Raw genomic sequence first — 12500 nt, forward strand, 5'->3', positions numbered from 1 at the left:
TGATCGCATTATTGGCTTATTGACACCTGGGGCTCCTTTCAGAGAGGCACTGAGAGACTGTTATTCCTAAAAGTCTCCTACAAATATCTCTCCTACATAAAATTACCCTTTTTAGCTTTGATTATGCGGATATAAATAATCAAACCATAATCCAAGTTCAGTTCTGCATAATAAATGCCTGATGGTAATATTAAGAAGCTAATAAAAAGGCCTTGGTTAACCCACATTTATCAGAGATGGTATAGTTGGAACTGTACACTAAGCTCTAACTGTACGTTCTATGGTAATCAGGGGGGAAAGTGTGTAAAACCCGGAACATTTTCCTCCTCGAGGGAAGAGAATGACTTTGAAATGCGCAAAGAATTATGGGAGTGTATTCTGATGCTTCTGGACTCTGGCAGGAGGATCTGAAATGGAGGAATAGAGAACCCTGCTGTTTGTTGGTTTTCTTCCTTAAAAGAGACAAAAGTGTTGTATGGTCAGGACTAAGCAGTGAGCAGCACGACTACTGAATGTAACTAATTTCGCCACAAGAACACGGGTCACTCTCATCTAAACGCAACGCTAATGGCCAATGATGCTGATGTTCTTGAGCAGATTTACCTGTTTAGCAAATTCTGGTGTATTAGCATCTCAGGGTATGAGAGCTGTACCGCATGTTTATTTGAACAGCAAAAAATAAATAAAAAAGAAGAACTGCCCAGATCTTCAGTAACATACTGGAGTAAATGTGAATCTTCTCAGTGAAGATGCCAAAGGAACTAGCATGAACGGGGCTCTGTCCAGAGACATTCTCACACAACAAAATTCTGTTGTAAGGGCTGTAAGGTCTGGAGGAATCAGAAGAGCTTGTTTGTAAAGGAGATGTCTGCCGTCAGTGTGATGTGTATCATCTGTGTGTGATAGCTGCTGGTGGAGGTGTGGTATACCGATGAGGTAAACGGTGGGTTGTGCAGAGGTCAGAGGAGTGGGTGGAGCTGGTGGAGGTGCAGAAGATGACAACGTTTGGAGAGTGGTTGGAGTTGGAGTTTTGGGTATGGGTGAGAATGCGGGTTGTAGAGTGGGCTGAGGTGCAGGTCAGGTGGAGGTATGTTGATGTGGGTTACAGAGTGGGTATGTTTGGGTGGAGGAGAGGGTATGGGTTAGAGTGCGGGTGGAGTTGGAATTTAGGTGTGCATGAGGATGTGGAACCATGCTTTGGATTTTATCACAGATTATTCGGTTTCTGTTATTTCATTTTCTTTATGCTCTGGATCTCTAATATTCTGTCATGTTGCTCTTTTTATTCTCATTGAACCACAGTTCTAATTGCCCACCTCACATGCCATCTTCAAAATGATGGCTTGCTGTGATTTTCTTTGCAGGTCATCAGGTCCATAGTGACTTGAGTCAGCTCCAAATATTCTCAGGTTTTTTGAGGATGTATTTTTGTGCGTATGTTTGTATGCTAATTTGTGTGAGTGTGTGAGTGTGTGAGTGTGTGTGTGTGTGTGTGTGTGTGTGTGTGTGTGTGTGTGTGTGTGTGTGTGTGTGTGTGGTCAGGTAATGCACACTGCAGAAACCAGAAGGGTTGACCTTTTGAACTGTTGTAAGTTTGAGAAATGATGTGTAGTCAGAGAAAGATGGTGCCTACCCTCGTCAGCTCTGACTTGGGTGGCCATGCTGTCCAGTCTTGACACAGCTCCCCGTCTCACACTCACTGCAAATGAGCAAGTCCTGCCAGCTGCGACTTCAGCAGTGCGGAGGGGAGTCCAGTGGATGGGCTTCAGACTGTGTTGGTAAGGCAGTCATATTTCTCAGTACAGCTGTGTCAGAAGATGAGTTTACTGTTCTAGGAAGCCTTCTGCCTTGTGTCAGTGGAGTTACCCTGATTTAATGTATTTGGATTGATTGTACCATCTAGCTCACTACTATGGTTCACTACTACTAAATAAATGACAGATGATCCCACCTTTTCACACTTTATAGATTATAGACACTAGTTTAAGGTTCTAATTCATAGGCGTGACTTGTATTCTGTTTAGTGTGTTTCCGTAATCTCCCACGCATGCACGCTGGTTTCTGTCAGTGCTGACATCCAAGGGCAAATGTGGTCTCGCCGTGTCTCCCTCCAATCTCGTCGTCTCACTCCAATCTCACCATATCTGACTCCAATCTCATCATGCCTCTCTCCAATCTCGTCGTGTACCCCTCCAATGTCTTTGGGTCTCAGTATATCTCAGTCTGCCTCAGTATGTGTCAGTTTGCTGACTGCTCGAGACACCGGCCAGTGACTTCTGTCCTACCCACTCGATTGAGCAGGATTGGCTTGTTTTTGCAAGAGAAAGCGTGTTTCAGTGCCTTCAGCAGGGGTGACACGACCTCCCTCACGCAGGGGGCGGAGCAGCTGTCTGCCTCACACGACTTCCTTTGTTTGCCGCACACTCAGAATGGAGATGCACCCTTTGCTATAGAGGGGAGCCCTTCTCTGTCTTTGCCTACGTGAGACATGGTTCTCCTTCCAGGAATCCGCCCGGCCTTTTCAGAACCTTTCAAATAGAACAGTATAAATCTTCTCTGTAATATTCTGTAGCTCTACATTTTCAGAATATACCTGTGTCTTCCAATACTCCTCACTAAAATTGCCTAGACTGTAGAAAAGCTGAAAGGTTGCTTAGGTACAATTGGGAAGAGTCTGAAAAGTAAGTTACAAAGAACTTCTGTTTATGTTGTTTACATTGTTTCACGTTGTTACAGTAGTTGGTTTATATATTTGGTAGACTTACACAGTTTTAACAAAAATTCATCAAGCAATTAGTAAAAAAAAAGTCCAATACTTTGCTTACTTCTGAGGTAATTTAAGTACCAATAAGAAAACTCTTGTTTCACATCACCAAGTAAATTTATGGCATTTCAGAATGTACGGTATGTGGCAGCTGGTCAGATCAGAAAGTATGATATTTGGCTGGATTTGCCCTTTGAGTAAGGGCAGACTAGTGTGGAACAAGCAGCCTCTCCCTCTATTGTGGTTTTCCCAGTGGGCTCTGTCAGCCCACTACGGTCAGATGGCTGTGCGGCTGGTTATGTAAAACAGCCTTCCAGCCTTCGATTGGACCTTTTGTCTCGACATTACCAGGAGGTGGGAAATGTCAATACAAGTGATGTATTGTATTTTTGCTGACCACGAGATTTCCTCCGAGATTCTGTCCAAACCATTGTGTGGGCTGCCTTCTGAAGTGTGGCGCACACAGAGATTTTTTGAGATGATATGTATGCATGCACGCACACACACACAATACACAAACAGATGAAAGCTACTCCCTTTGGGGTTAATGTCACTTTCACATTACTTTCACTTAAGCGTCTCTGAAATAAACCAAAAATAAATTAAAATGTGGTTATGTGCAAATAGCCCTTTGAAGGAGATGTTCAAGGCGTTCGCATGGCCTTTGGTGGGTCATGTCGTTTACCCCAGCTTGCATCCTGCATAACACCAGCTGACATGTTCCGTCATCCGCACCAGCAAAAGGAACCCTGGGTCTTCTCCCTTCTCCATTACAACATGTGTCAAACGCAGATCAAGCATGGGTCCACCCAAGGGATTTCAAAACCCAACTCAATAAGCCCATCATTTCCATAAGAAAGAAGAATTACAAGCATGGGGTGGGGGGTGTGAGCCAACGTGGACGGCAGCCCCAGACGATGGGGGTGTCCTCTGAGACTGGAAAGCTCTGCGTCCTGCCTCAGCCTGGGGGGCCCAGGGCCAGGGAGGCTGCACATCTGTTATAGTGCAAGGCAGGGAAGTCAGACCCCCAGGCATGAGTACCAGAGCGCCGCTCTTGTGGTAGTGTGTGGGAATGAAATCCAGTTATTTATGGCGCAGTACTACAGTGGCTCAGTTGTTTGTTTATTGTGTTGAGATTTGCAGGTTAAAGGTTTTGTTGTTTTGGTCCCAAACCATATGCTGCCAGTGTACAGCCGCTCACTCTGGTGTGGTCTGTACCCTACCGAAGGGAACAGCCGGAATCTGGCATTCCCACGCATAACGGATAACGAGAAGATGCTGGCTCCTGTTCACTGGTCTGGAATTGGAAACCTTTCAATAATCCAGTGGACCCCAGGAACTGCACACTTGTGTTTTTGTGGTTTTTGTTTTGCGTGTTTTTGTGCTCTAACACTCCTGACTGAGCCTGTAAAAGGACTTGACAATATCCTGAATAATTGAATCAATTGTGTTTGATCAGGAGAAACATTAAATGTCCAGTGCCAAGGGTCCCAGGCAAGGCATTGAGAATCACTGAGTTCAGTTAACTGGATTAGGTGTATTAGAACAGGGTTGGATCTGAATTCAGTAGGAAGCCAGATCTCCAGTAGAGTGGGGTCATGGCATTATGGGTAATGGAAATCTAGCTTGTGGGAAGAGAAGCATTAAACCACAGCTTTGAATTTGGGCCCATCAGAAAACAGCTTTGATGTATTTGATTTAATGGTGGAAAAGATTGTTTTGGTGGAAATATGCTTTTGTCTCACACATGCACATTTTCACACTTCGCTCTACAGTGTAACAGGTGTCTATAAATCACACACATACAATTTACTCAGGGTACATATGCAGCATGGGAAAGTATGGAAATTGATTTTTTATTTTAGTTTTACTGTATGATGATGGTACTATAAAATTGTGTGTGTATGTGTGAGAGAGTGTTTTTGTGTGTAGAATGTTCTGACTTTGTAGGAAAATTAGGTTAAACACGTTGTCAGAATGCTCCAGACCCCACACAAAGTACGTGTGTGTGTGTGTGTGTGTCCCCACAATCTTGACAATCTTACCTTGCACATTTATTAACAGTAACCAAGTAAGTTTGACTCTTTGTGTGTGTGTGTGTGTGTGTGTGTGTGTGTGTGTGTGTGTGTGTGTGTGTGTGTGTGTGTGTGTGTGTGTGTGTGTGTGTGTGCTTGCTTTGGGACAAAGCCTGTCACCACATATAATGATAAGCCTGGCTTATCATTACTGTTGTTACTGTTGTGTAAAAACACCAAAGCATTGTTTTATTTTTGTGACAATATGATTTCTTTTTGTGTATTTCCTTGGCCAAACATGCTCATTCTCTCTCTCTCTCTCTCTCTCTCTCTCTCTCTCTCTCACTTTTGCTGGCACTGACACTGGGGGTTTCTATTCACATATTTGTTGTAAAAGTTCATAGGGGTGCAGTTACTTTCTGAGGTGTATGCAAACATACTATCGGCGCCCCCCCGAACGAAAGTTGTTGACGGGGGGGGGGGGGAGCGGACGGACGTAAGATGGACACAAATTAAGTATTACATCGATTTGGCGCCCCCTCTAGAGCAGCGCCCCTATGCGTCGCATACGCTACATGCCCCCTTTTTGCGCCACTGAAAGTTCATGACACTGACACGGACACACGCACATTGTTGCAGTTGGTGAATTCAAACACATATGTACAGTGAAACCTGTTAATATTCAATATTATGGAAATTCTGGAGTTCTCGAACACAAGGTCCACTCTGTCGCCAGTTCTCTCTCCATCACTCTTTCTTTCTCCCTCCTTCCCTCACTTTCTCTTACTATTGCTGTCATTGTTTCTCTTTCTCTCTTTCAGTCATTCTCTTTCCCTTCTGAATCTAGACTTGGTAATGAAGGATCAATGCTAATCTCTATTATGCAGGGATTAATACTGACCTTAAAGCAGTAGAGATTGGATAGGTAATTTGCATGCAGTAATAACGCATAATGTCTCATAGAAGAGAGAAATATGCATATTTACCCAAACACAAAATACAGCTGTTTTAGAGTGAATGAAGGAATGAAGTGAAACTTGATGAACATAAGCAAAATTAACAAGCATATAATTAGTCGAGTGAGTAGCAGTTTCACTGTGTGTGCGTGTGTGTGTGTGTGCGCGTGTGTGTGTGTGTGTGTGTGTGTGTGTGTGTGTGCGCGCGCATGTGTGTGCGCGCGTGTGTGAGGTCTAATTTGTGAGAGGAGTTGAGGAAACCTTGCATGAAATTGATGTTCAGACTCCATTGTTGGGGTTCAGCCCTCCTTCTTAGCCTGTTGACTGTAGCCAACTCAGAGAGGTATGAAATCGAGATGGAATGTTTGTCTGTGTGCCAAATCTGTGTGTGTGTGTGTGTGTGGGGGGGGCGCACTCTTTTGAGCTGTAAATCTCCCTGCAGGGAAAGTAGTGTGTACTATTGTAGTGAGACCCACCCAATGTGTGTTAGTGTGGAGTGCTGGTGTTAGACATTAGATAGTCCAACATGACAATGACTGGGGACGCATTCAGCGTCAGACAGAAACTAGCTGAGGTGTGTCAGAAGAATGTGGCTGCAAGTCAGTGCTGTGTGTGTGTGTGTGTGTGTGCGTGTGCGTGCGCAGGTGTGTCTGTGTGTGTGTGTGTGTGTGTGTGGCTCACAATATTTGGCTCTGTTTGTGGGAGCCATTGCCCTTTGACCCCTTGACCCAAGACCATTTGGTAGTCAGCAGGCTAAAGGTCAAGGGTCCTAATGTGTTTTAAGCATTGTGTCTCTGACGCTACTTATTGTAAAAACACACAAACTCTCTCTGAACCCTGGGCTTCTAATCTAAGGATATCGACATCCAGCACTCTCTGTCTGTATCAATAATCTCATAAATATTCATTAGTTAAGAATCTTTATTGTCTTTTGCTATTGTCTATTGTTATTTGTCTATGCAGGCTATAGATAGATTGGCTTTACTATTTATTTAAAATAAACCCATTACTGTTTAATGGGTTGAAGTCACTCTGCTCAACCTGCTATTAGACATCATTACTCAGACTGTTATTAGTAACTAGCCTTCATTTAACATGGGCTGTAGGTTATGTAACTGTCAACATATGTAATTGACAAAGGAACTGATATTATGAGTGTAATATATGGATGTAAAGTTGTAGTGTGCAAAATTGAGATTCATTAGCACATATACATGCTGTGTTTTAAGATTTTTATTTTTTTCCCCTAAATTTCTCTTACACATTTGCACTTAAGGGAATGTATGCCTTGTAGCACAATGCAGACTACCAGTCATATCATTTTGATTTGACAAGCCTGTCATAATTTTTTGTCACTGTTGGACCTGGCATTTGTGTGTTTTCCAGTATGATCCAGAGAGTTCAGGTTTCATCAGTACAGAACGATTCCGGGACCTGCTGGAGTCACACGGTTCGGAGCTGGACCCACACAAGCTGGAGGTCCTGCTCGCACTCGCAGATGGGAATGCTGATGGAAAAATCTGCTACCAGAACTTTGTCAACTTGGTGAGGTTGCTTAGATGACTACATTTCCCACAATGCTCATTGCACAGTGTTAAGAGAGTGCTCTTTTGGTTTGTTTGTTTTTTGTTATTGCATTTGTGAGTCGCCATTGAAAAATCCCCAAGCCCTTCTTGCCTTGTACCCCCTCTCCACACACACACACACACACACACACACTCACACACACACACACACACATACATACACATGCCTGCAAACATTACATCTTTTGTGGGACCCCATGCTGCAGTGTTACAGAACTCCTGAGTGTCAGCTTCTATTGGTCAAGTTAGATCACATGATCACTGACCACAATGCAACTTAATGTGGGAGAGGGAAGAATGAGGAGCATGTAGCTCTCTCTCTCTGTGTGTGTGTGTGTGTGTGTGTGTGTGTGTGTGTGTGTGTGTGTGTGTGTGTGTGTGTGTGTGTGTGTGTGTGTGTGTGTGTAAGGCAGGCACCAGGGGTTCCCAATCGCTGTTGTTCTTTATAGAATGTTTTCATTGAACACATTCATTGCTTACCATGTCACAGCAAAGCAGAGAGATATATAGAGAGAGCATATATAGAGAGAGACAAAGAGAGAAAGAGAAAGAGAGAGGGAGAGAGAAAGAAAAGGAGGGAGAGGTGAAAGGTGACAGTAGGAGGAGTAAAATGAGAGGGAGACTTAGATGTAGGGTCAGAAAAGGATGCAAGCAACAAAAGACAAAGAAAAAAGAGAAAGTAGGTACAAAGGATAAACTGGGAGGAGTGAAAGAAAGTGACAAACGATGGGTGAAAGAGCGAGAGGAGCGAACGAGTGGAGAGAGGGAAGGTAAAAGGAAAAGAGGAAGTGAAAGGGTTTCAGGCAAGACGGCCATGGCCACCGAAGGCTTTGTGTGTCCCTTCCAGCTGTATTTTAATAGCACTGCCTGCCATGAAGCTGCTATTGTGGCAAAGAGCAACCAGTCGGCAGTCTCCTCTTTCGCTGTTTGTCTGTCTTTCTTTCCTTCTCTCTTTCTCTCGCCATCTCACCCTTCATTTTCTTTTCTCTCTCTGCGTGTCTGTCTCTTTCTTTGGTTGCACAGAGGCAGCACACTGCAGTAGTGGCGGTTGGCAGAGATGTCACTCTTTTCTCAGGGTGAGACAGCGAGAGAGAGAGAGAGAACACAGGGAGGCCTGAATGCATGTTCTCAGCTTGTAATGATGAACTGAGGCTTTTTATTGAAGAGAGCTTCATGGGGGTGACTGAGGAGAGAGAGATAGGACGAGAATGAGTGAGCGTGCGTGTGCATGAGTGTGCATATGTGTCTGCGTTTATTGTGTGCCATGGTCTCAAGCTCTAAGCCTTTTTCTCAGAGCAGTAGCTCTGAACAGGGTATTGCAGTTCCCGAGTCTCTCAGCATAGACGTTAGGGTGTTCTGGGTAATGAAGTTTATCTTCATTTGCTTTTTGCCAACAGATGAATTTTGAGCACAAGGCTTAATAAGATTGCCAATATGAATGTAGCCTGAATGGTCATGACAACATTTGAGAGTGAACTTATAAATGGCTGCCAATGCCATAGATGAAATTCCTCTTCTTTCCCTTGATAAGCCTTATCCAGCATGTTGTGTGTCACGGTGTTGACAAGATCACACCTACAGGCTCCACAGAGTTCCTCGAGTGGGACTTCAGAGGAGGTTGTTTCCACCTTCCTCTACCTACCTAACCTACCCCTGTGCTGACCCTTAAGGCCCGGTTCTACTGCAGCTGAGAGCCTGCACTGGACTTCTGGTCTGGACTTGGTGGTTCAAGGGTTAATGAGAGAGCTTAACCATGGAGTTCCTTGGTTCCTTTAGGACTCAGACCTTGTGCAGAACCTTGAACCCAGTCATGCCCCCTGGTCTTTAAAAAAAATGCTCTTTCTTTTTCTGTTTTTTTTTTCTTCATTACCTATTTATCTAGAGATCAAGTGCAAACAGCAGCATCTTGAAGGTCATGGCAGTCATTTTCTGCTGTCTTGTTGCATTCAATCGTCATTATTCTCAAAGCCATGCGCCATTTTCTACAGCAGGGTCATGACATGGGAGAAGGAGAACATTCTTGGGTTTATAGGGGAACATTTTTTATATATAGAATGGGGAGCAGTTATTTATTTGTCTCAGCTACAAGCGTCTAGAATCTTGTGACACATTAATTTTATTTCTTACACATATATATGTTCACTTTCTCTCCATTTTTCCCGCTCTCTTTGCCTTACCCTCCATCCCTGTCTCTGACTCTCTCTCTCTCTCTCTCTGTCTCGCTCTGACACACACCCACTTTGTCACCCAGCCGCTCTCAGCCTCTGAGATAACTGTGGAATCTGCAAGTGGTTGCTAAGTGACGGCGGGAGCATTCCTTGGCTTGGCGCAGGAGCAGGGGGTTTGGGGTGAGCGGTCCCCACCGCAGAGAACGGGAGAATCAGAGCTACACCCTCGCGGCTGTTACACCGCAAAGCCAGAAGGAGAAGCGAGGGGTGACGCAGTCAGGAGGCAGGACCACGAGAGCCCAGCGGTTCAAACATAGAAATATTACCAGGACATTCCTATTCCTGTGCCTCCTTTTTGAAGCATTACATTTTTTTCAAATTAGAATTCCAAAAAGGGCTTAAAACATGTGATCTTACAATGTTTTGAGGCCAATCCATTGGTTTATACCTTAAGATTACTGCTGATACACAGTTGAGTGTAGATAATAACACATAAAACTTTCAGCAATGGTTTCATGATCTTCTGAAGTAACAGTGAAAGCCAGGTGAGTACCAGAACGAAATATTGCTAGAGTAGATGTCCAGGTGCAGGGTTGAGCCAGGGCATTTGATCTCCAGGAGCAGAGTTGGTGTCAAACTCTGCAGGGCATTTGATCTCCAGAAACTGGACTGAAGAACCTCTACTGATAGAAACAGTGTAATTTCCATGACAGTGTAATGATAATGACCGTGGCAGCTTTGCGTTTTTTGTATCCTCAGCTGAGCAACAAGCGCTCCAACAGCTTCCGGCGGGCGATCCTGCAGGGCGGGCGTCAGCTGAAGAGCTCCTCCCTCAGGGAGGAGGTGGGCCTGGGCCTGCCGCAGAGGCTCATCCGTCACGTGGCCTACGAGACGCTGCCCAGGGAGGTGGACCGCAGGTGGTACTTTGACAGCTATGCCTACTGCCCCCCACCGTGGCTCATCCTGGCCATCACCATCACAGAGGTGAGACAGCAGATATGGTGCGGTGGGAACTCTAAGACTAAATGATGTTCTCAGGGTACCTATTAAATGCTGATTAAATGCTCCCAGTACTAGACACATCAGGACTCATGGGTTATGATTCAGTAGATCGTAATGCCATTATATTCTAAATTGATCATGAGTGCTCATGCAAGAAACAAAGGTTGAAACAATAATACCGTGCAATGATTGTGGAATAGTGTGGAACTGAATAAAAAGAAAATGTTGAGTAAATTGAATAAACAGTGCAAGGAGTCATGGTGTCTTTGCAAAGTTGTGAAACATCAAGGAGATAACTGCTGTTTAATCAGTGCTTGGCCCTTCTGAATTTCATGCAAGAGTTTGGAATTCAAGTGTTTATTGTAAAACTTTATTGTAAAAAAAAAAAGGCTAAAAGTAATACTACTGTTCCTTCACCCACTATTTCTCCAGACATAACCAAGCAGTGGGCTAACATAATTGGCCTGTAGCTCCAGTAGTTTTCCATAACTGGCCCACGGCATTCCCAGTCCTCCTGAAACAGCTGTGTTTGCTCCTGCAGATGGTGGTATTTGTGTATTATGGGCTACAGCTGGATCGCTGGGTGCTACAGGTCTCTTCACCATGGTTCCTGAAGAGCCCTCTGCCATACCATCCCCAGCGCAGAACTCAAGCCTGGAGATACCTCAGCTACATCTTCATGCACGCTGGGTAAGTTCGCTCACCCTGCCCATGTAGCCTGGCCAAGTCCTCGCAGGTCCTCTCCGGACCCACGCTAACCCATATGGCGTCTCGGTCTGAATGCTCTTATCAAAACAAGCAGGTTGGTGCAGTTGTAGTTCTGGGCCATAGAACAGCTTAGTTTTTGCTACTTAACACACCTGATTAAAACTCATTAGCAAATTTTGAGCCCTTGAGCTCAGCCAGATGTGCTAAAGTAGCACTAAACTGTGCAGTAGGTCATTCTAGACCTCCAGGGCTGGAATCACTTGTTTCTGCCTTAAAGTAGTAATACTAATGTGCCTTATAATTAATGAAATCAAAATGGCCACGCTAGCCTGCAGTGTTGTCTCATTTGCATAATGCTAATTGCCCCATTAGCTTTTGCCACATTAGCATTTTTGGTCAAACTTCTTTAAAGTGCCAGCTGGGAACTGCTGCAAGTACAAGATGGGTGATTTTGTGGTTGTTAAACATTTTTAATAGTCTAAGATCACTAGATAACACTGAAACATACTGATATTTATGTTTACCAGCAACATTCGTGATTAGCGAGCTCAGAGCTAGCCCTGCGGCAGTGGTGCTGCTGATTCATGATTTATGATTAGCTGATTAATTAGCTATGCAGGTGAGACTAGGAAAACTAGCCCACTTTCTTTGAGGTACCTTGATGCAAACTCTTTCCTGACTCTTTTCAGTTCTTTAAAAAAGAGCAGCAGTTGGGTTCAGACTATACTTAATATTCAACAACTGAATCTGTTTGTACAGTCTCATGTGCTTTGGCATGTTCTGGTCAGATGTACCAGTTGGACGGTGTGTTCAGATAATCTGCTAGCGTGTGGCTCTGCCCAGTTTGTGTAAATAAGCGAGCTCTGCGGCGATATATCCGGGATTAGCTTTATCTCTCTCAATCTGCTGCCGCCACTAAATATTTGCATCCTCCCCAATTATGTTCAAGCATCTTTACAGCATGACATTAAATCTCGAGAGTCCGGCTTTATCCAAATGACTTTTAGTGAATAGTGAATGCTCTTCCCAAAATATTACTTGTTGATTCAAAGCCAACAGTTAACCTCAGGCAAGCTGTTCATGCTAACTCATCCCCACTAGAGTTAATTCATTGTTAGCCTCAGTAGTATGTTTAAGTGAGCTGTTCCTTTAAGTGTGGCAGACTGCTGGAAGTCTATGGGAACAGCAGCTGTATGCAGTCTGCAGGAGAGGTGGCTGGCAGTGGCCAGGCTGCTGTGATCTGGTGGGCTTTGGTGTACTCCTATATTAATGCTCCCTGGGGCGTAATTGTCCCTAAAACC

The 12500-nt window shown here is 44.4% G+C and overlaps 1 protein-coding gene across 2 annotated transcripts in view; it reads left to right on the plus strand.

The window, feature by feature from the left end:
- Positions 1 to 12500, plus strand: part of rhbdl3 (rhomboid, veinlet-like 3 (Drosophila)) — a 38470-nt gene that overhangs the window by 10279 nt on the left and 15691 nt on the right. For both annotated transcript variants that reach the window (XM_077015429.1, XM_077015430.1), the window contains 3 exons: positions 7122 to 7280; positions 10249 to 10473; positions 11033 to 11181. In XM_077015429.1, coding sequence (XP_076871544.1) covers positions 7122 to 7280; positions 10249 to 10473; positions 11033 to 11181 — 533 coding nt within the window. The remainder of the gene's footprint in view (positions 1 to 7121; positions 7281 to 10248; positions 10474 to 11032; positions 11182 to 12500) is intronic.

This window comes from Brachyhypopomus gauderio, chromosome 8 (assembly GCF_052324685.1).
Source record: "Brachyhypopomus gauderio isolate BG-103 chromosome 8, BGAUD_0.2, whole genome shotgun sequence".
Lineage (NCBI taxonomy): Eukaryota > Metazoa > Chordata > Actinopteri > Gymnotiformes > Hypopomidae > Brachyhypopomus > Brachyhypopomus gauderio.